This window comes from Pelobates fuscus, chromosome 13, assembly GCF_036172605.1.
Source record: "Pelobates fuscus isolate aPelFus1 chromosome 13, aPelFus1.pri, whole genome shotgun sequence".
NCBI classification, from domain to species: Eukaryota; Metazoa; Chordata; class Amphibia; order Anura; family Pelobatidae; genus Pelobates; species Pelobates fuscus.
In genome coordinates this window covers 53,257,226-53,282,533 of record NC_086329.1, presented here as the reverse complement: position 1 = coordinate 53,282,533, position 25,308 = coordinate 53,257,226, and the positions used below count along the sequence as shown (strand labels likewise).

At 39.3% G+C, this 25,308-nt stretch overlaps 1 protein-coding gene across 1 annotated transcript in view; it reads left to right on the top strand.

The window, feature by feature from the left end:
• The first annotated feature begins 5,747 nt into the window (after positions 1-5,747).
• Positions 5,748-25,308, top strand: part of CCDC85C (coiled-coil domain containing 85C) — an 89,991-nt gene continuing 70,430 nt past the window's right edge. Inside the window, exon 1 of the mRNA XM_063440194.1 lies at positions 5,748-6,862. Coding sequence (XP_063296264.1) covers positions 6,142-6,862 — 721 coding nt within the window. The 5' untranslated portion in view covers positions 5,748-6,141. The remainder of the gene's footprint in view (positions 6,863-25,308) is intronic.

Genomic DNA, 25,308 nt, shown 5'->3' with positions numbered 1-25,308 from the left:
CCAAACACATCATCACCCAATTTACCAGTATTCTATATGTTTTATCTCACGCTCTTTCTCTTACATTCTATTGATACTGAATTTCAGAATCCGTTGATCCTAGTGCAAATATATGCAAGCATACCTCCCAACAGTCCTGGATTTGATGTAATAGTTCTGAATGTAGGCTTCTGTCCCATCATTCCAGGTTTCCTGTCTGCTAGCCCAAATCTCTTAGTCCTCGGCTCATCGGCTACTCTCATTGGGTGTGGCCAGCGCTGGGGCTAGTGATTGTACATGTATATAGGCCCCTTTTTTCAGATCGTCTTTATCCTTTGTTCATAAACTATTTCCAGTCCCATGCCAGTTCCATACCTCCCAAATTTGTAAGGCATGCGATGAAGGGTTTCTAGAGACATCATAATGTGCCATTGGACCAAAAGTTATTATGATGTTCTTTATATTAAACATATTATTGCTATTCAGGGGTGTTCACGAAAGTGTAAATTGTTGGGAATTCAAAGTGAATTAAGTAACTATTTGAAATCTTTGGTCAAATGGAAAACATACCTGGCTGCCATTTTTTTCAGTTTCACTAATTTGGCTAATTTTAAGATCCATTTGAATTCAGAGCGATTTTCAAATTGGTAAATAACCCTGACAATTACAATGCAATTCACTAAACCACTAGTTCACTGACGTCCATGATCTATTTAGTAGGATGTTCTTCTAATTAAATACAAGTGTAAATATTCAATAAAGAATAAGATATACTTAAAAGAAAATAAAGCAAATTCTACATAATATTATACTCAGTGTTGGATGACCTATAGAGAGGTGCCCACCATTTTGGTGTAGCCTTTCAAATGAAATAGATTGTGAAAGTCCGTGAACTAGTAGAATTAACCTAGTTGAAAAATTTAAAGTTCCTATGTATTTATGCTGATATAAATTAATGTTCCTGTTGAACTGCGTGGATGAGTACAATCATTTAACAGATGGCAAATGAGTCCCCCTCCCATGGGCAGAACCAATTGGAAACCAAGATAAGATATTTATGTTTTGACAATCTTTATTTTTGATTCATTTCAGTACATTTTATTAAACAGAGGTATGAGACCAAAAGAGGATTATTATATCAATCTCCAGCCTGTCAGAGCATTACCGTGGGTTACTACAGCAACGCTCTGACTGAAGATCGCGAGACTTACCATGTGGTCTGCAGCTGTGCACCCGGCGGAGCTGCAGACCCGAGAGAGAGAGGGCACCCACCAGACCACCAGGGGAATCCACCGGACCACCAGTGAATCGTTTTAATAATAATAATTAAAAAAAAAAAAAGATATTTATGAACCCCCTCTACCCCCTGTCACTGCTCCTCTACCTCCTGTCACTGCCCCTCCACCCCCCTTACCCCTGTGACTGCTCCTCCACCCCACCTAGTCACAGTCCCCCTGTACCCTGTCACAGTCCGTCCACCGTCTCACCTCCCACTCTGTCACAGCCCCTCCAATCTGTCACAGCCCCACCAACCTGTCACAGTCCCCCCCCCCACCCTGTCACAGTCCTCCCCACCCTGTCACAGCCCCCCTTACTGGCTGTGGGATGACAGTACCCCCACCCTGTCACCCCTCCACACACACACACCCTGTCACCTCTTCACACACACAAACCCTGCCCCCCCATACACACACACACACCCTGTAACAGCCACCCTCCACACACCCTGTCACCCCCACACACCCTGCGACAGCCCCCTCCACACACCCTGTCACCCCTACACACACACTGTCCCCCACACACGCACACACTGTCACCACATACACCATTCAGCTCCAACACACTGTCACCCCCTTCACCCAGCCACACTCACATTAAATCCTCCTAATCCTGTCACTGGCCATCACAGACACCTGACGTGAACCTCATAGAAAATATGGGGTGGGTTTTGAAGAAAGCAGTTGCAGCACGCAAACCCATGAATATTACTGTATTGGAGGCCAAGGGCAGAGTTCACAGGAACGCTGCGAGACACTGGTGTCTGGCTATGCATCTTGTTTGCAGCAGGTGATTGCAGGTCAGCAAAAGGGTGCTCTGCTTAGTACTGAAGATGATTGCCAGAAAGGGTTGAAGAATTTTGAGACTGGAGAAGTCATTACAAGTTGCATTTTCAGTTGAATTTGAGGCAACCACTTGAAGCATGTGCTGTGTTGAGCTATTTCAATTGCTTTTGTTTGATTTGTCCATGTCAAAGTCTGTACATTTTGACAATAAACCTGATTTTCAATGGGGGTTGAATAATTTTAATAACAACTGTATATCCTAGATCAGGGGTCCTCAAACTCCGGCCCCCCAGATGTTGCTGAACTACAACTCCCATGATTCTCTGGCTATCTATGTAATTCAAAGAATCATGGTAGTTGTAGTTCAGCAACATCTGGGGGGCCGGAGTTTGAGGACCCCTGTCCTAGATTGTAAGCTCACTTGTACAGGGCTTTCTTTACCTGTTCTTATGTCAACATTATTATGTTTATAAATTGTTGTTTTATGTCTCAGTCCAAAAGCTGTAGCACACTGTGGAGTATGTTACTGCTACAATACAGTGAACACAATATAACGAAACAGGGAGAGCACAGCATGCAACTTACATTACTGATCCGTCAATCATTCATTGTGAATGAGTAGTTTGTGGGATTCTATATGAGGGGGGGGGGGGGGGTGAGAGATGCACTTGTAAGAATATTTAATATTATGAAAAATATCTTAATTTTGTAATATTTTCATATATTGATATATTTTTATATAGGGTATATTTTTTCATATTTTAATATGTTAAAAAAAATATTGTATACGTTTTATTGCATTTAAAAAAAAATATATTTAAAAGCTTACTTATCAACATTAATTTGGAGCCATAGGTAGCTACTTTTTCTGACCAGCAATTTTAGTCTAAAATATAAATTCACTTTTTTTTCCAACAATTTGCACTTTGATTAACCCTGTGAAAGTCTTGAAAGTGAAACTTGCACTTTACTCACTTGCATTATTTAAAACATGTGGAATTAATTGAACAAATGTGTTGCCGCAGGAAGTTTCCCGTGAATGGAAAAAATTATCACAATGTATACTACTATAGTTTGTATTTCATGAAAAGGATCTACCTTTAAGAGAAGGGACATAGGCAGAAACTGGTGTGAGTTTAAATCAATCTCAATGATGGGGAGGTAGGAATGGAGGAGGGAGGTGTATTTAAAGAGACTCTTTGCACAGTGGGGGATGTGTGGGACTCAGACACCCCCAACTGAACTTAAACAATAAGATTTTTCCATTCACAGTCAGTACCAACACTTTCTAGGAATTTATAGCCCTATTTTTCACTAAAAACTACAGACCACATTACTATGATTTTTTTAAAAATTCTTTATAAAGTCAAATCAGATCTTTATGAATATACATAAGCTGCTTTTTAAAAATAATTTTTGTTATGTATATTTTTATCTCGCTTATTATGATTATTATTAGTAAAAGTACTGAGGTTCATTCTTAATTTTTTTTTTTAATCATTTGTACCTTTAAAGAAAAAAAATATGAGAATACATATTTTTTTTCAACAAGTAAATTTTAGTAATTATAGACAAAGCTACATCCGAAAGTCAGATTTCTTTGGACTGTCGTTTCAATCACGTACAGGCAAAGTTATGCACAGTATATTGCAGGGAATTAAATCCAATTGACAAAACTGAGGTTTTAAAAAAAAAAAATCTGATTTAGAGACATTCTACCACTCAGTTATTCACCAAAGTGGAAAATTCAAAGTAAATTCATAGTTTTTTCTTTAAATTTAAGGTCAGAATAACTGAACTGGAAAAGTTCTCTAAGTCAGCTATGCTTTTAGTTCGGCTACTCTGGTCTTAATTTTAATTTTAAATTCAACTTGAATTCACTTTAAATTCTCACTTTATTAATTAACCCATTGTTTAAGTCAGGCTTTGCAGCTTGGATTTACTTAGTTAAAATGAAAGTATCAAGCTGTGATTTTATAGGTCTGCATTAATCAATACTAACTTTAAAGGAACACTATAAGAACCCAGACCACTTCATGTCAGGCATGCAAAGAATCATGGGAGTGGTAGTTCTACAACATCTGGGATCTACCTTCTGGGCACCTCTCCACTAGAGGATGGGTTTCCAGGAAGTAGCAGACTAAAAGTCTGCTATTTCAGCCGGATGGTCCGAGAAGACCATTTGATTGGCACATTGCAGCTTTTTGCAGCGCATGTGCCTTAGCCTCCTAATACATTTCTATGGGAAAGCATTGTATTGGCTCGATGATCTCAGCCAAGGAGTCAGGTACAGAACAGCGGGGTGTAGGAAACAAGGCAAGATAACTCTCGAGGACTTAACTTTTAGCACTCGTCGGGGATGGGGTGGTAACCTCAAGACTCATTTGTAGTCCTAAAGCTACATTGTTCCTTTAAATATTGATAAAACTCTCACCAGACTCATACATACATATATAAACTTATGTCACTCAAGTTGATGAGATCTATCACTCCCATCATGCACAATCACTCCCTTGCTTTCCAACTACTGCACTTCAGTCTATGAGGGCTGCAATTTATGTTAAATTCGTTTTTATTGAGACAATTTTAGAAACCGTGTTCTCTCGCAGGGGATGTAGTGCATATACAGCTAACAATATATTAAACAGTTATGGCAAAGCATTGATATACTGATGTTCGCCTGTGCAGAGGCTATATATGCGTTATCTCTAACATAACGGCCAACAAGGCAAACAGGTTTCCCATGCAGGGGACGTATCGTAGGCCGTGCAGGGAATTTTAGGGTATAGTTTCAAATTTGGTGTTAGATCAGTGGTTATGATATGGAGCATAAACCAAAATTCCCATGCTGGGGAGGCAATGCACATTTAGGGAGCAGTATAGGGTCCATTATTGGTATCGCTTTGGTACCTCAATATTTGCCTGCGCAGAGGCATAGTATATTCTAAATCCACGGTTGTTCTGATTGATCTGTTAGCCTAGTTTCAAGCATTTTACAAATAAAAGGGTTTATTTACTAAGCACAACATTTTTAAAGGGTTTGAAAACAAACCTGGAAAATGAGGTCAAAATAATTAACTTGGAGAAAATAAAATCCCAGATTGTGAAATCACAACGAGTCACTGTATAAAATAATAAACCCTTAGGTGTAATAAATAAGTACATGACTTGTACATCCAAAGATAAATCTGACTAGCAGTTTGGAAGTCAAGAAGGATTCCCCCACCCCAAATTGTGAAATGGTTAAAAGGTTTGGATGATAATGCATTTGTTTTACCAAAGGGAATGAGAAATCACTTTGATGAGACATAAACCACAGTATTAGGTTTATTATGCATGTGATCATTCAGTAAACAAGCTACAGAATAAGTGAATCCAATATTTACATATAGGTATTAGTCTGACAATACAAAGTGTGGTTTATTTACAAATCCTGCTTCAAACAGAATATAATGTATCGTTGCATGGAATGCAGGCTGATCCAGTGCCATATTGCAGCTCCCTTTCCTTCCTGAGATGTATCTATCTGTTTCTATAATTCGGCTGTTGTTATTTTTTAACCAGAGCTGAACGTTGACCTAGTTTTGTGTAAGAGCCTCCTGCTCACCCTTCTTCAAATCCCATGTGCTGTGTCAGGATCAATAAAGCTCGTTGAGTAAAAAAAAAAGTAAAAAAAAAAAAAAAAGGCAGTCACACATAGAGAAGCACAGAGGGCTGGGAGGGCTTAGATGTGTTTGAGACACCAAGGCTGTGAGATCCTGCCTGGCTCTTGCAAGGGATTATCAGCAAGCTGGAGACTTCAACTGGATCCTGATCCTCATGAGAACTGCAAATAAGAAACTGGGGGATATCTGGCATTCTGTTTAGGAACTCACTCACTAGCTGAGTGTTACTCTCAGCAAGCTTGTTGTGAGCCAAGTTCCTGGAACTCTAGGACCTGTCAGCAATGAATGAGGGTTTGGTCACTGGCTTTTGCTGTATTGCATATTTTAATATACAGCAATAAGATGCTTTGCAGGTGCAAATAAGGGGAGGTTTATTTGGTCCCCCCCCCCAAAAAAAAAAAAAAAAACACCTCCAGCTTTTATCCTTGGAGACCATGGCCAAGCAGGTCCTGAGCCAATGTGGATCTGCAGAAGATCTGAGCAAGCTTTCAGATGAGGAGCTTATGAGGTGGAGCAAGGAGGACATTGTGAAGAGGCTGAGAAAAGTGGAGACTGAGAAGATAAATTTGATGGTGGAGCATGGGAACCTGATGAAGGATGTGAACAGGAGGCTGCAGGTCCACCTGCATGAGATCAGGGGATTGAAGGAGGTCAACCAGAAACTTCAGAATGATAACCAGGAGTTAAGGGAGCTGTGCTGTTTTTTGGATGATGACAGGCAGAAAGGCAAGAAACTGGCCAGGGAATGGCAGAGGTTTGGGAGGCACACTGCCAGTGTCATGTGGAAAGAGGTCGGGGCTTACCAGCAGAAGCTCAAGGAGCTGGAACTAAAGCAGGAGTCCCTCGTGAGAGACAATCTGGAACTCAAGGAGATAGTTATCATGATGGATGAGGAGAGGAACGGTGCTGGGTCCAGGAGCTCCATTGATAGTCAAACCAGTTTGACTAATTTGAATGGGGGGTCTGGCACTAGAGATGTAGGAGATGGAAGTAGCACATCCAGCACGGGCAGTGCAGGGAGCCCTGACCATCATCATCACCACCACCACATCCCTCACTCTAAACCACTGGAGAACAAAGCTGGCACTATCAGGAGGTCTGCAGATGACTTAACCACCCAACCTCACCACAGGAGTATCCCCAATGGTCTTAATGGTGAGTCTATCCTGCTCCTTTTCCAATCACTCTCTTAGGCTTGTTACCCTGGTGATCAGAGTTGTAACTTCTCAGGAACAAAATAACGTTGTCGTTAAGATACCATATGGGGTAGATGGGAGATCAGTTGTCCTAAATGTTTTAAAAACAAAAAACGTTTGTGTATATTTATTTTAACTGTATTATTGTTGTAGCCTGGAAGAAAAAAAAAGGTTTATTTAAAAATAAACCAAAGCAGGAAGATGTTGCATTTGAAAGTGACAGCATGTACATTTTTGTTGTGTTTAATTAGCATAACCTAAACTCCTTAAATACATGTATTTTTTTTATTGTGCAAGGTTTAGTATATAGGTAAATTTATTTGTTGCTGTTTTTCATTGTACAGCACTGCTGACTATTTTGGCTTTTTATAAATAATTTGTGTAAATGCACAATGTATAACCGTACAGCGGAAATTCTTATAAATGTGTTCTAATGGACATAGCATTAATATCTGTTGGTTTCTATAGCAATTACTTAATTATATTACTTCATTTTCCACACACCTGACAATCCTCCATGTTGTATGTATGTACTATTTTTTTTGTGTATGTGGTGTCACATTATCTACCTGTCATTAACCCCTTAAGGACACATGACATGTGTGACATGTCATGATTCCCTTTTATTCCAGAAGTTTGGTCCCTAAGGGGTTAAACCTGGGTTTGGCTGGAAAACCAAGAGCGTTTCGGAATTCAGGAGTTTGAATTGTGATAATTCATTGGAAGGGTTAATGTATAGGGAACTTATCATTTGGAAAGTTGGGAAAGTGGAGCAGTTGCCATGGAAATCAATGAAATGTTACTGCTGATTGATTCAACTTTGCCTCCAGAATTGCTCTCAATAAATAATTACAATTATTTATATAGCGCCAACATATTCTGCAGCGCTGTACAAAACATGATTGACATACTCGAACAGTTGGTAAATTGGGCCCTGCCCCAACAAACTTGCAATCTAAAACCTCCGTCCGCCCTATAAAGGAAGGGGTTCTCAGTGATTTTCAAATTTAAGGCTAAAATAGCAAAACTGGAAAAGTCCGCTATGCATCTAGTTCAGCTACTATGGACTTAAATTCCCGACAATATTCACTTTAGTGAATAAATCGGTTTTATTTGATGTAACAGGATGGACTAGGCTCGATTTGTTGCCTGAATGTAGTTTAACAGTTGCTTCTGTACTATAGATCCCCAAATCATTAGTCGGATCATGGCAGGTCAGATACTGGCTGATTGTCATGGGAGTTGCCATTTTAAAAACGTAACTGTTGCTTATTCCTATGCAAAGGCAACAGTTTTAGTAAATGTTCAGTTAAAGATATCCCATACTGTAATCGCAGACTTCAGCAATTTCTGTATTTGCAACTTCTGCTGGGCATCTCTCCAATGGATGTACTACTCCTGCTGCACTGTAGTGAAATGCATTCTCTCTTTACCCATTAGATTACCACCTGAAAACTCCAGATCATGGCACCTTGTTGGAACTTTTTACAAAAATGTATTTTAATACAATTATTAGTTTTGTAGAATCAATATTTGCACATAAAAAAAGGAATTGCTTGCAGATTCTAAAACCAGTTGTGGATACAGGGGAGGGTATTCAAGCAAAGGTGGTAGAGGCTTTTAATTAACTGTAAAGGAATTACCTGGGATTGGCATAAGGCTGATCTGGCTCGGAGGTGAAATATAGTTAAATCTGCAGATTAGATATGCAGAGTGGCTTTTCTATGCTGTCAAATATCCATCTATATTCTGTCCTCCTGAGGTTTAGAGGTTTTTTTTCTTTTTTTTTTTTTTTTTTGGGGGTCATGCATAAAATCTTTGTTGAAGCGCAGTTTTCCCATCTCCTGTCTGATCATGTTGAATTTTTTTCAGAGTAATTAGACAAGCTCATAAAACATATTAAGTATTCCTTCAGAAATACTTGATGTATATTAAAATTCAAGCAGATTTAGTGCCATGCAAAACACAATACACAAACCAGAATTGTATGGAAGAACATATCTATCTAAATATATATCTATCTATTTTTTTTTTTTTGTGTGTGTGTGTGTAAACCTTTTTGTTGCATTGTTTGTTTAAGAAGGTCATAAATGCTGCAGCTATTGCAGCTTACTACAGCCGACTTTGATCATTTTTCCAGAATTGCCATTTTTGCCTAAATATTGACATTATTTAAATTACTACATACTACAGTTTAGTGAACATCCCAGTATGCAATTTGGGATTTTTAATTTTATTATTTTTATCCAAAGTTAATGGATAGATTTTTTTTTTTTCTTCTTCAGATGATTTGGCTTTCAGAGTATACAGTAAAAAATAATAATAATTGTGTTGTAAAAGTGAGTTAAAAATTGTATGCTATCAGGGAGATGCTGTTATAACGTATGTAATGATTTACCAAACCTTGTAGTGAATTGAAAAGTGAACATTTTTTGGTCTGGATTGACCATGCTGCAACTGTCAATGAGTAGTAGAGTTAAAACGCTGTGTGTTTGTATTTGCTCTCACATTACACATCTATGTTACATTGCTGCTTTCCACTCCATGTGTACCCATGTGCTACCCCTTACTCTCGCTAGAGATTTTACAGTTAGGTGAAAGTGACAGTGTGAATTGTTGGCGTAGGACCTTGATGTTGGCAGGTGAGCTAAATTTGCACAGGGATTTTGGAGAGTGTATGGGATACCCACTCCCCCTAATTGACTATTTGCCCTACATTTTTACAATTCTGTTTCAATTTCCCTTTTTAGTGCATAAACCCCAAAGTGTTAAGAGTTAGGGTACCCCCCAACCTCCGTTATAATGCTTTGGTTTGGAGACAATTTGCCTGTTTGTAGTTAGAGGGTAAAAGCTACTGTCATGTCTCAGGCTCTTGGAGATAATGGGCAGATTCTCATGCTGTTGGAGTGAATTGACAGATTTGCGGGGTGAATGGTCACGTTCTCTGGGTAAATGGGCAGATTTCCATGACTTCAGGGCAAATGGACACACCAGCGTGTCTGGATGAATGGGGTAGGTTCTTGGGGTGACTGGGCAGACTCTCAAACTCAGTCCTTCTGACACAATTTCTCCATTGGCTTAAAGGAACACTCAAGCACCACAACCACTGTAGTGATTGTGGTGCTAGGAGTGCCCTGTCTATCTTTCAAGGATCTTACACTAAGCACAGTTCCAAAGGTTGTATGATTAATAATTAACCCTTGCCATTGTTTATAATGCCTGCACGCTGTATCCGCTGGTAAGATGATAATTCTATAGGTAGGATTAAAACTTCTGTTGTAGTGACAGAGGTCACATACTCTGTACTGCTTATTTTTTGTAGTGGCGTTAGTTCCCTGTGCTGGATTTAGTTATCGAAGGTGCGCTGTGAGATAGAATGGGTGGAACTGCATCTTTTAAAGTTGTGGAGTGCAGAGTTAATTTACTAGAGGTTATGTTTGAGGGTCACATGACAAGCTGGGGGTGAATCGTTTTCCAGGAAACACCTTGTACTATACACCAGCCTATGGAACATCATAGGGGAGCTTGGCATTGTACATGTATAACATGCAGGTGCAATGCATGTAATCCAGCTAGTCCAGTTGGGAATAAATACCTTTTTTATTGTAATCGATTCCCCCATGCATTGCTTTCTGTACTGTAACCACCAGATTTGTGTGTAAGCCAAGATTAACACTTTGCGGCCTGGAGGGGGGATGCCAGAGTAAAGATTTAGTGTGTTGGAGCAAGGGTTAGCCTCATATGGAAGGAGATGAAAACCAGAGCGCAATTTTTGGACCTGAGGGATAAGCAAAAAATCTGATCTTTTGAGGGCTGGAGCGATGAGGGTTTTAAAAAGGGTTTAAAAAAAACAACCAAAAAAAAACCAATAACAAAGTACTCTGTGTAAAATAGGCGCTTAAGTACAAGTGAATATACGGTAAAATGAAAAAAAATGCAGATTCTACACTAATGTAAATCTCTCCCTGACGACACACACAATCATAATCCTGAAAAAGGTATACGGAGTGTCTTAAACTACCACCAGTGCATATAGTGCAGCGCTAAATGGCATACTTACCCTTACACAATAGGGAGTGTGGTATACAGCAAAGACTAAACAAAACAAAAAGGAACCATATGGTGCAAACTAGTCTATAGGTAAGTATATTAATCCACTATATTAACTCCTGTCATGGCTGGACCTATGACAAGAGTCTTGGTTAACGCTCTGAGGTGAAAAAGGGGACAGATGGCGACTATGGGTTTAGCCCTTTTAAAGCTCAAGGGATATGGGCACAGCCTGTTAACCCTTTTGAGACATGAGCATAAAGATATGATTAATCGATTGAGATACTGAGAGATGAGAGAACACAAATGGCTTATTACAGGGCCTAATGGGTGAACATAATGCTAAGGCTACTCATTTGTAAAGGGTTGTTAAATTTTGTTCAGGCAAAGCAGTTTCTTCCGGCCTATCTTGGGCCGTCAGGAGGTCCTGTTTAATTGAAAAGTCTGTTATAGTTGCTATCAATGGATCTGGGTTACCAGGAAATATATCCTCAGCTGTTGTAGAACTACAACTCCCATGACAAGTCTTTAGGTTTAGTGGTTAGTAAGATGTGCTTTCCCCCCCCCACCCCTTTTTCATTTTATTTATTTTTTGATGCAACTTTGTAGAGAGGGATGCAATTGTAACCTATTCTACCCCGAAGGATGAGGTTTTTTTTATTTTTATATTTATTTATTTGTTTTATTTGGGGGCTGTTTTGATCATTTTGGATGGGAGTTTACTGTAAGACCAAAGGAAATGAAAAGTGTAGAGGAAATTACTTTTACCAGAATGCTTGTCATGAGATCTCAAATATCTTCCATCGCTTCAAGGAATGAAATATTTTACATAGGTACATGAATGACATTTGTTATAGATCCGACTTGCTAAAAGGAATTCCAATATACGGTGAAACTTTTGTAGAGCAAACAGATGTTTTTATTATATACAACTTTAACCTGTCACGTGCCAAAGTGCTGTCCTATCAGCTGCATTCCTGCGCGTAAACAATGGGGACAATGTTTAACTCCACTGTTCTGGGTGTATGGGATCCCATCCCTTGTCTTCTGAATTAAAAGGATTAATAATGTGTCTTATTTGAAATAGTGGGGAAACCTAAAATAAGATTAAGATAAAACAGAAAAATAAATCCTAAAAGGGTACCCCACTCCTTCATTTGCTTTTTATCCTGTTTTTATCTTATTTCTTTCATTAACCCCTTAAGGACACATGACATGTGTGACATGTCATGATTCCCTTTTATTCCAGAAGTTTGGTCCTTAAGGGGTTAAACCTTTCTGTCGACTTCTCTACCCAGTCTTTCCTCAGTAATTTTGTTCGGCATGTTGTGGTTATTCAGATTACCTTGCTTGTTTTAATACAGGTTCTGTGCCGTCTAATTATTTATTTTTATTTTTTTATGATGTTTTGTTTCTCTGCTTCTTGTCTATATTTGATTCATTCTGCTAAAACTTGTGAAAACTTTAATAAACCCTTTAATTACAAGGTATAAATCTTCTAAAGGGAAACTGTCACATCACTGTTTATTTTATCTTGGGTTTACTTATCCTTTTATTTTACAAATCTGTTTGAGAGAAGTCCTGAAAAATGAAATTTTACTCCAACCCACTGTAGTGGTTATGATGTTACGAGTATCCTGACCCTGTTTCCAAGTAATGGGGCAAAGCATTTTGCAATGGCTTGCCATGTTACCTGGGCCCCCAATTGCCACTGACACCTGGCTTCTGCAGAGTTGCAGAAACCAGAAGTCGATCATGCTGGCCATCCATTAAATGATAGTCAGCTGACCATTCTCAGCCAATTAATGCATTTCAGCACCAGCAAATATGCACAGAATTGACATTGTCCCAGGCTGGCTAACGATTCCCCTATGACGCTCCCAGAGGTGAAGTTACACTTTCGGCAAAAAAGTTATGTATGTGCAGCATTTCCGAGTGGAGTAACTTTTTTTTTTTTTTTTTTAAATGTTGAAATTGCTGTATTTATCCTCAGCTGCCTCCATCTCGGCTCTCTTTTTGTTATTATAAATCCTGCCTTTTTCTATCATTGGACATAGCATAGTGAGGTGGAGCGAAGATAAACCAACAATGTTTTGGTGGTGTTTTTTTTTTTTTTCCTCCCTCCAATGCATTGTTTGCCCTGGCTGTGCCTGAACTAAACCGGATTCTGATTTCAACTGCTAAATCTTCAAAGTACATTTAAAAGCTAGCGGGGCATCGCTTGAATAAAAGGTTGACAGAAGTTTTATATATGATTTTTAGTGTAATTTCCATAAAGTGCCACTTCCCTTTCCCTCTCTTTGCAGTCACTCTTGGGGTAACATACATGACAAGATATACTTGTGATAGAAAATCAACTTGACTTAAAGTTGAAGAGCCGACAGCTCAATCTACAAAAGCTTTTGAACTTGTCATTCCTGGAAGGTTGAAATGCAGATTACAGCACAGCCCACAATCATTTCAGATTCTTTAGAGAGCTGGCCTTGTAGAAAAAGGGAAAGCAAAACTATTTGGCACCAGTTAGCTGTGAGTAAGCACAGGCCGAAGGTCGGCTAGCAACTTTGCCACCCTAAGGCTGTTAACCCTTTAGTACAATCAGGGAATTATCGGTGCTTTGACACCCAAAAAGGCTCGAGCAGCATAAAACTATCTCCCCAAAACTTCACATCATGTGGATGCCAAGATCAATTCGTCAGCAGATCCATAATATCTGATCGCTGTGACAAATGTATAACTCAAAGTAAATATTTGTATTAATTTTTTGTTTATTGTTCGCCATCGTGTTTTTTTTTTTTAAGATGGAGGTTGGTTTTTAATTTTTTTATTATATTTTTTTTAATATTTTTTTTTGTGAGTTCGCATAGTGGACTAAAATTCCATTGACGTATTCAAATGTTGCAACAACCCTGACATTAAAATGGTTAATACTAAAATGTATCTACTGGTAACGACATGATGTTGGCTGCTATCCTGTATATGTTACTGGCATCCTGTTACGTGTCTCCAGGCAGACATATTAATTATGGTTTTCTATTTAGACAGGAGTTAATCCTGAATTAGGCCTCTCTGCTCTCACTGGCGTCGGATCTCTTATAAGTAACGCTCCTCGGCATGCAATGAGGACTATCATATCAATGTTGTGTGATTCGTAATGTGTTCTGTTGAAGAGGGCTTGTTGCAAAGTACTGACAGCAAACTGTCGCTAGTACTTTTCATTACTTTACTCTAACACACATGTGCTCTTGGGTAGCTCCGGGGGATAGTGTTGTTTTAATAATGAGTATGTAACCATGGTAACACTGAGGTTTTTCACAGTGCTATGTATTCCCATATAAAATGACTTTGTGTCACCTTGAGTTGTAACTACAGATGTTTTATAAATGTACCTCAAATTTGGACCAAAAGGAATTATTTGTTTTTGACTTCTCACAATTTTAAGAAAATGTTGCAGTAAATTGATTATCATTTTTTTTTTTTTTTTTAAATTGGGGAGGTCAAAAGGTAGGCCCCAATGTCACAATGAAACTTGTCAAACGTTTTTTGAATGGTTTGATAACTTAACTGGATCCTGTCAGGCAACCCCAGGGATGCCCCTCCCCCCCCCCCCTATTTCCTTTCCTTTTAAACCATGTTAAACATACTGAGGATTATATAGGGCTACATTTATTGTCTGAGAATGTCAACGGACCGTGCATAGCTGATTAGTGATTGTGCTTTTCCTTTAGGAATAGACTGGACGTGGGGCAAGTGCCATGGGGAACCTGATCATTTGTCAAATCATTTTGAAACGATATGATATTATACTGAAACAATGCCAGGTTACCTGGCACCATAATCCTATAGCAGGCTTCATCTCAATTAAGTTGTTATGGTGTCAGGACGTCCGGCGCTGTGTCTTGCCTTAAGAGCATGGTAATGATTTAACTTCAAAGTTGTGAAGATGGTGTCTGCCCTAACTCTTGGTTTCCAGCGGTAGTCTGATGATTCAGTGAGGAAGCCCCTGACTAGGCACTGCTTATAGGTTACGAGAGCATCAGCTGACACCCCCTGCCTATCACTAGTTTCCCATCCCCAAAACGGTACAAGAAAGGTACATACCTTTTTCACACAGTCAGTTCCATCCAGCCAGAGACTTCTTGATTAAGGCCTCTGTCCATCGCTGAAAAGGAGCAAACAGATGGTCGCCATTTTCACAACTTTGGAGTTAATCAGTTTATGAACCCCTTAATGTAACACGGCACCTAGGCCTCCTGACACCATAACAACTTAAATGAAATGCCTATTCCTTTTAGTGCATGTTTTATTTTGTCGTTAAAGAGCAGCTTACTTTTTGGCCAACCCAATTTTCCATTTTTAAAGTATTTCTCTACAGATATCCAGGCAGTTTACCTAACCCCCTGGGCTGTATTTTTAAGTAACTAGATTGACTCTCCCTGAGGTACAATCATTCCCTGCAGTAGTGACCCATATCTACTTCCCAGAGCACGTAATATTATGCTCTGAGCGTGTCGGAGAAAACTACACACATTCCCTTTGGGATTTGTATTGATCTCATTTACAGCTCCATCATGCTAATCCCAATCTTTAACCTGGTTTATCCATAAGCGCCAGTAGATGAAATATCTTTTTTTTTTATTATTGTAATTAAATTATTTTGACTGTTTTTAAACGGTTAATCAGGTCATGGAAAATGGCTGGATCTATGATATAGACTTTTTACTTATGCTATATCTGAAGTGTTGCTGTGCACTTAAAAGCTTTGGTGTTTAAAGCATTCTCAGAAAACACATTTTGTGACTTCTCCCCCTTAGACTGGATGGCTGAGAGAAATGGGAATAGTTTTCACTATAAAAAAAAAAGAAAATTCTTGTGGATATATATAATTATTACCATTCAGTCTCTGGTAAAATCAAATTGGAAATAAATCGTATCCATTTCAGGATAGGGGGGAGCAGTCCTTAATTGTGGAGTCCCGTAGCAGGGAGTGGGGGGAACTGTATCTCCCCTCTGTCATGCTATTCTCTATGTTGTAACAAGGTGCATCAGAGAAGGAGCCTGCACGCCAGAGTGCCAGGTTTCTTGGCACTGTAAAAATGAAAATGGAGTGCTAACATTGATATCTAGTTACACCACTACTTGCCACCATAGGTGCTTCCCGTGTCAGTGCTGCACAGTGTGCCGCACTGGCGTTCAGCGTCTCCACGCTCTGCATGGAGGCACTGAGCAATCTTCATAAAGATGCATTCATTCAATGCATCTCTGAGAAAATGCTGATTGGTGTAGTGTGGCACTTTCCTATGGAAGAAGCATTGGATTGGCTGAGATCATCAAAATTGATTATCTCAGCCAAGGAGGCAGAGCCAGCTGCGGTCAGACCAGCTCGGTGTGGGAGAAAAGGTGAATAAAATCCAATTAAATGGGGAAACCTTTTGTCCTCCGAAGGTTGACTTTTTGAGATGACCTGAAGAATTAAACTTTCAGCCACAAGCAATAGGCAATAGAAGTACTGTAACCATAACCACACAGTTATCTCACCAACTTACCTGAAAATTAACAGGTAGGAAGAGAATAAATGGAGCACAGTACTAGAACAGTTGAAGGTCTTGCCTACTCGTATCATATTTTTGTAAGGGGAGGTTTGGTTTTCTGCAAAGAGCTCCCAGATGGCAGACTTATTGCTGTTGGCAAAACAGGAGTTACAGCAAACAAGTGCCTGCAAATGTTGTTTCACATATACTACACTTGTAATGGCAGCAACTTCTACCAGGCTTTTACAAAAACAAAAGGGAAAAATAAATTTGCGCAGAATGGGAGCTGACCCATTTCTACAAATAGATCTCTCAAGGCAGAGCAACTCGCATTGTCTGAGGGAATTTTAGATTTGAGCGAGTGCTGTAGCAGAGGCCAGGATGGATCACGTTCTGTATATTCCTCTGCAGCAGCAGAAATATTCTTGAGTAAAAATGCTCCTACCTTCACTGCTCAGGGAGCACTGTCTGTTCTCATTACTGTCTTCAGTTTATGTGTTCATGAAAAATAAATTAAAAAGCATAATCTGTAAAATGTATATGTTTCCTTAGCTGCTAGAGAGCAAATGAAGAATCTGAAAAGTGTGTTTGTTGTGGAATCCTCAAAGACATGTATACACTAAGCTGACATTTTTATGACGAATTGTGGGTCAAAATCACCAAATTGGCGAATTTTTAGTTTTATTTTGTGGCCTATTCTCTTCCAATTTCTTTAGAATTTCCAGTTTGGGTATTGGAACATAAAGGAATTTATTCACTTACATTTTTTTTTTCCTCCAGATTTCAGACTAAAATTGTCACTACAGTATTTTGGTGATCTCTTGCTCCCCCTACCATATTGGCTATTTTCCCCTTAACTTTGGAAATCTGTTTTCATTTTGGCATTTTGCGATTAAGCTCTATTGTCTTATTTTGTTTGATATTGTGGGAACTTTAAACACAACGTGCTGTGACAATTGGCTATATTTTTTTAGGTCCAAATAACAGGAACCTAGTCCAATGCAAAGCTGCTCATGACTTTTAGAGGATTGCTTCCTGGGTCTGTTTAAAGCAACACTATAGGCACCCAAACCACTTCAGCTAATTGAAGTGGTCTGGGTGGACTGGCCAGTTTAACCCTGAAGTTGTATTCCAGTTATTAAGAAACTGCAATAATTACTAACCAGGGTTAACTCCACCTCTAGCTTTATTTATTTGAGGGACTTCCGGGTGGTTAGGCGACTTTTGGTCACCTAACTGACGCTGGACATCCTTACACTATGCATGAGGACATACGGCGTCACCCAAAGTCCCATAGTAAAGCATTATACAATGGGGGGCACTATGGACAGCTATAGTGCTAGGAATACAATATTGTATTCCTAGCCTTTAGTTTCTCTGTTAAATTTTCTGCTTTTGGGTTTAAAAAAAAAAAGTTAATGCAATAAATTATGCCATAATTCACACTTTCTTCTGGCACTACCGTGACTATCAGCTCTTGGCTGATCAGGGAATTTATACTGACGTTCATCCACCTGTACAAAGCTTTTGAGCGTAATGTTGAGTGACATCCTTATGTATAGAGGTACAGAGAGCTGTTGACAGATTGAGGAAGCAATCGTGAGATTACTGTTGGGTGAAATGGAACTGAAATGGTTTTGGTTAACCCGTTATGGTACTGTAAGGGGTGTAAGAAAAGTATTGTGTATCAAGAAATAATGGCGGCGGGATAAATGGGCTTGTTTGCTGTGGTTTAATGTGTTTGTTGTGATTTTATCAGAATGAAAGGTTTTTTTCAATAAAACATTTGGACATCTATTTCCTGCCTCTATCAGAGGTTTCTCCCCCTCTCCAGAATGTGTATGTGCACGCACGCGTAACACATTATTGACGTGGCTTGGGTGCTGTCTGTCAGCTTCTTAAAGGATCACTTCAAACACCATAACTAATAATGCTGCAGTGATTGTGGTGCCAGTGGTACCTGCCCCCTCTTCCCTCTCCCCCTTCTCTCTCCACCCTCCGCGCTGCAAGTTGAAAGTAATTAATACATCTATTTTAGAATGGTTTGACATCTTGCTTGGGGTCTGCTAAACTCTGCTCCCCACCTTGAATACAATTGACAGTGAAACAAAATCTGAGATTGACAGAGTGACCAGCCGATGCGCTCAGCCAATGAGCTAGATCTGCACTGCAGGGCTTAGCTCAGGAGAGCCAACGGAAACGTCTTAAACAGTTTAGCTACTTACAATGGTGGAGAGAGTTAACATTGCACTCCTGGCACGGAATCACTGGAGCATTCTGTTGTGGTTATGGTGTTTAGAATGTTTCATTAATTTCATGTTCATTGTACAAAGGTCATACACATTTATAGGCAACGATAGGTTGTGAGTGCTTATAGGGAGGACTGGATCAGTGCTCTCAGGCTATCATTGCTATCTAAGGTTGGACAGCTTTCTGCAATTATTTCTCCATAATCTTGGCAGCAGCAGAGTGCCTGGAGTTTGATTGCTGGGAGCACCCTATTTTTTCCTTTTCAAAGCTTTGAAGTGTTTTAAATAATAACAGAGGGAGTGGACTCAACAAATGATTGCACCATAACCACTACAGTATGCTGTAGTTGTTCTGGTGCTTGGAGTGTTACCAAACAAAAACTGTATTGTGTGCAAAAAAATATTAACAACGTGCACTCCAGTTGATATTCTTTATTGATTAAAGTGCCTATTATGAGGTGTCTAAGATTTTCTTGAAGAAAGAGCGCGTCTCCCCACTTTATCGTTATGATTTCCTTGTACAGGGCAAAGACCTGATTGGAGAAGAGCTGGAATAAGTGGAAACGAGGGTTAGGGGAAATGCCATTCCAGCGCCCTCCGAGCCCATCCCCCTCTCCCCTTTAGGCCCACTAAAGAGCTGACCCATTGGGCTTCCCCCTCTCCCCAAACTAGATCCAATCTTGGCAAAGTATAGATTAATAGGAAAATGTAAAGAATATACGTAAGGTTTACTTTGAGAAATGTTTTTTTGTTTTTTTCACAGTTTAAGAATAGGAGCCAATTTGAAAGAAATGGCATAAAACGACAGAGCGTGTCGCAGTGAGTCTCCTTAACCCTTTGAGATCTGCAAGCTTTAGGTTTCCGCTGGCATTCAGCTCTTGTCTTGTTCCAAGTTTGATCGCCTGACCTCCAGGGCTGCGCTTGTTATCATCGGAGTTAAATGCGAAATGAAAAGCAAACGACACATGCAAGTTATATTTGGTGTCTTTCACAAGCTGGTTGCGTAACGCAGCAAGGTGTGATGAGATGACTCATCGGCCTGCAGAAAGTACCTTGAGAGTGTTCTAAGCCCCGCTGTGCAGCTATTGTGTTGTAGTTTGTAGGCAGAATACATCGGTACGACAGCGGGTAAAATGAAGGCTTACAAGTCAAACGGTCTAAAAATCTTTAGCGCTGGATACTTTCTGCTGTGTCCAGAACTCATTACTCTTTTTAAAATCTGACGTTTTGCTGTCATTTAGCCTGAAAAGAATCTGCAGTTTTCTATGTTGTAAAAACAATGTTGTCCCTAAAGTTTGACCTCTGGCACGGAATGACAGGATTGTCAAAAAATTTTCCTAATGGGTGTAAATCTTTTTCTGTCCTTTAGAGCAGTTTTACTGCCTAAAATAAATTTAAAGAAAATGACTAACCACTTTAGCTGAATTATTATATATATATTTTTTTTTATTTTTTTTAATGCATGTAGGGTGTTGGGCAGAGTTTGATAGGAAATGTTAGTCCAAACAGCACATGGGAAGGTGATTGATACTGCCATACGTTGCATGTCTCCTTTCTGATAGAAATGCTGCATTTTGTCAGTTTTGCACCTGTTTTGTTAGCGCTAGCAGGAAATCCGTCTGTTATTGGGTAAACATTCTGCTGTTTGTCGTACTTGGCGCCCATAAGGGAGAGGAACAGAAAAGCTATTGATTTGCCGTCTTAACCGTCTGCATCGCATTGTGACGTTGGCAAGGAACACAAACTCCTGTCTGCTCCGCACTCTGCTTATCCTCTTAACTCCTTATACATACATAGCCTATTGTGCAGACTATCCAGAACTGGTACTTAAATAATCTGAAATACCATACCTCCCAAGTGTTAATATTTAGGAAGGAAAGTCCCTATTCTGAGCTGCAATCCTTCTGACTTTTTTTTGTTAATTTTTTTTTTTTTTTACCATCAGTTGCATACTTCTGGTGTATTTTTCCCCTTTAAAATTGTTTTTTCCATAATGAGAAAAAAAGCATTGGTGTTGGATTAAAGGAAGAAAGCATTGAGTATTTGGTAAAAGAACAAAGCATTGAGGGCCATTTTCTAAAAACACCCTCTGTTGGAAGTGTTAAATCTACATAATTAATGGTGGTTGGGTGTTAGGGGTAATATTTTTAAAAATATATTTTTATTTATAATTTTACAGGAAGTGGAAGGATTATCCTTATGATTCTAGGAAGCTGGGTGATTCCCTCTTACCCTCTCAGTTCCTGTTGTGTTGACATGTGGCTTAATGGTGGGAAGTTATTTGTTAAGGAATAGAAAGAAAAGCCGCACGACACAAAGAAAGTGGAACTAGGTAGACATATCCAGGTGGAAGCGTAAAATGGCGGACGTGAGCTTTTGGTTAAGGAGCTGCAGCTGGTGGAGAGTTTAAGTATTTTGGACATTAATTGTTCAATAAAGCTGTGGCCTAACCCTCTTGGCAGTATATAAAGTTGTTTGTCGTTGTTCATTGTGAGCGTTATATGGTTGTGTCTGCTTGCCATAGTCCTGAACAGTAAAGAAAACAAACGAGGAAGAAGAAAGTAATTTGCTTCATCATGTTTTGCTTTGCACAGAATTAGTGTCACATTCAGTACTTTAAAGAGGAAATGTCACTTCTCTATAAGTGACAGTTCCTCCTTTCCCAACACCAGTAAACTTTCTACAGTGTTTACTGTAGTGGGGAGAAAAAAAAGCACCAAAGGTATTTTAACAATACACTTCCTTCCATTATTATATTATACATTGTGGGCAAATTTGCCACCATATGATATCTTGGGTAAGCTCATTCATGCACTGGCATCTACACAAAAGTGCATGCATGCTTGGACATGGCAAATAAATAAAAATGAAATAAATAGAAGCTACTAAAGAAAAAAAAACAGATAAAGATTGAATAGCACAAGCAAGAGCTAACTTTTGGTGCGCCGTTTTAAGTCAACTGCTCGTTCTGTGAATTTTGGCCCATGCCCATAGATTACAATCTGCATTGTAATTATAGTTTGTGTGAGGCATGTCATGGTTACGGGCTGTGAAAGCTTTGACTTGAGCAGCCCGCAAGCATGTGTTTCTAATTTTTTTTTCTTCTAACCTGTACAAGTGGATAAATTCCCTATTTTTTTAAATATTTTTTTTCTAACTTCATCAGGGCCTGTGATCTGCCAGGACTAACAAGTTCCTGAAGTGGTTAAGCCAGTATGTGATAACAAACACAGGCTTGGAACTCAATGCGAAATCTGAGCCTTCTGTGTCTTAAAGGAAATTTTGAAATTTTAAACGGACACATTGAAATAAAGACACACAGAGCCTCATTGAATGGGTTGGAATAAAATCTGTCTTGTATTGAATAGACCTGGTCTTGCTGCTGGCCCACGTCCTGTAAGTGAACCCTTAAGCTTAGTAGACTGTGCCTGGGGGATCACTAATCCACTGGAAACTAAAGGGTTTATTCTGGAATCGATAGTGGATAGCTCCCAAGAGCCCTGCAAATTATATAACAAATAGACTAAACATTATGTAGCTCCGTTAACTTTGCCAAAAATGGCAAATTTTACATCAAAATTGTCCAGTATGAACAAAGATCAACCTTTCTTTCCAGCTCAGCCAATTTGGCCTTAAATTTGCTTTTCCATGGTGAGTTCCCAACAATTAATGGTTTGGTTAACAAGTCTGATTCGCTTTTACAAGGTTTTTGTCAGTTAAAGGGTTACTCCAAGCACCATGACCACTTCAGTGATTTCAAATGCTTGTGGTGCGTAGAGTGCCTTTATACAGCCTTTCAGTAATGCCGCACAAATGAAGTTTAACACCACTGCTGCCGGACGTGAAACTCTATCTCTGGCAATATCATAGGGAGTCACTAGCTAGTCCTGAAAAGCTCTGGCCTGGGTTATATCAATTCTGTGTAAAATTATCTGACGACAGCAAGTGGCACACCCGCTCCCACCCTCAGGGATCCTCCATAGACCTCAATGCTGTACTCTCACACATGTGCGAAAGTACAGCACTTACGTTGGCACCTGGCATCTCATGGGTCAGGAGCTAAAAAGGATGGTAGCGCCTCAAGAGACTGGTCCAGTTATGTAAATCTCACCTTTGCCTAGACAATTACAGTTCTGCTTTAAGTATGCGTATGTTTTGGGTTTGTCAAAATGCCTTTTATTTTATGAGGCATGCATATGCAAGGTGGTGAAAATGTTATACTTTAGTTCACACACTTATGCCGTCAACGTAGGGATGTACTCAAGCAATAGGCATTGTGGGAGTGCAGAGCACAATTGTTTACGTCAGGATAGTTTATCCTTTAATATATACATTTGCTTGTAATTTTTGCACAGGTTGTAGTTTCCTTTATATTTCATACTTGAAACTGACTTTGCCATCCGAACATTTGTGGAAATTTCAGCGTATAGTTCTGAATGGTGATTTGCAGCGGCATTGTGCAAGGGATTTAACGTAGCGCAGACAGGTATTAGTTGGGTGAGCCAGAGGTCACTTGTTAAATAATGACACTGGGATATGAAAGAGCTGGAAGCTTTTCCAGGTGGGTGAGCAGCATTGGCTCCCGGGTGCACAGCTCGCTAAATTATAGAGAACAATGTGTCAAGGGGGGGGGGGTGTTATAGTGTGCTTTGCATTCTCTCAGATAATACATCAATAAAACTGCAGAGCTGATACAGGGGAAATGGAGGACATTGCTTGTAGTCCAAACTAGGGGTGTTTAAATGTGTCCCTTCCCAGAATTCTTTGCTAGCTAACCGCAGCAAAACCTCACTTGGTTGGGCACTCCTGATCTGAAATAATATGGGTGCGCAAAATAAATAAGGCGGGGATACTTCACAAAGCCATTGAGTGGATTTTAATATGGGAGTATATTAAAATTAATAAACCTCAGAAATTTTTAATGTTGAGCTAACTGCAGAGACAATGATTTATAGTCCATGAATTAACTTCATTAATTAGCTTTTCATAACAATGCATTTCTAGCTGTTTGTCTACCACATCACACTCCTAGATTTGCCACATGGATGTTTATAGCCAGGAAGGTTAATGACATTTTTTACAAAAAAAAATGAATTAAAGGGACACTATAGTCACCAACACAAGTTTAGCCTAATGAAGCAGATTTGGGTATAGATCATGCCTCTGAAGTTTCAGTGCCCAATGCTTTGCCATTTAGGATGAAATCACTTTTTCTGTTTATGGAGTCCTAGCCACACCTCCCCTGGCTGTGACTGACACAGTCTGCATGAAAACCAAAATGGGTTAATTTGATATCAGATGTGACTTGCTTTAAAAGTTTTATATCCTGTGCTGTAAATTGAATCTTAACTACATACAGAAGGCTCTTGCACGGCCCAACAAGCGATTAACAGAGCAGGAGATAAGAAATTTTAATTATTTGCAATAAAGGAAGTCTAAACATTGACTCTTTACAGGTAGTGTTTAGGAAGGCTGTGCAAGTCACTTGCAGTGAGGTGTTACTAGGACTGTATAAACAAATTGATTTAACTCCTAAGTGGCAGAGGATTCTGCAGGGTACAAGATCTATACACCAAAACAGCTTCATTAAGCTACAGTTCTTTTGGTGATTATAGTGTCCCTTTAAAAAAAATAAAAAAAAAATATGATGATAATTATAAGCGTGATACAATGTTCAGGACCAGTGCGCTTGCAGTATTTTGCCTCAGTAAATATTCCTAGTAAGTAGATTTTCCCCATCACTGCCCAAACAATATTCTAGCACAAATTAAAGCACTGACATTGTTGGACATAATGGGCTCATCTTCCTGAAAGCCCAGCTGACTTACTTTAAGTGCTGCTTTCCCAGGCTTTAGATATAATTTTCCCAGAGTCAGCCATGCCTTTTAATACAGTACTTTTACTAGAAAAGGCCCATTGCATGGGACGCTGTACAAGCAGTTACACCTGAATGCTCAGTGAATGACAGTGCAGTAAAACCGCACCTTGCTCCTTCATGTACAAGAATGGCTTGCACAAGGAAATACATTCATTGCATTGTTCCCATGCACAAAGCTTTTACAGCAGAGATTGAGCTACAATGGGTTTCTGTTTAAAAAGTTCCTTCGTTGCATCCTTCTTTTGAAGTCTTTACATTAGTTAACCACTAATCCTTCTTATACCCAGAGCTGAATATTCTAAGGTGGCAGTCACCCATGGGTCTACTGAACCCATTAAAGTGGCATTGTCATTTCTCTGTTCTTCATTTCTTGATATAGAGAGAATCTTTTTTGAAAAACGATCACTATATTGAGTTTATGTTTAAAAATAATCAAAAGGTTTCTAAAAACAGAAGGACTACTCGGTCTTGTGTTTGCCCTTAGAAATGCCTAAAATGAAACCGTGAATGTTTTTGCTACTTCCTGTCGGCTGTTGCAAAATTTCTGTTTGACTGAAATGCGCATGCACAAGTTATAGTAATAGATCTTCTAACTTAATAACTTAAGTGTTTGACTTTATTGCTTATACAGGTGAAGGCATGAACAGAATTTATTGGATGCCAGTAGCATTTCCTTCAAGTCACAATTTCCGCATTTATT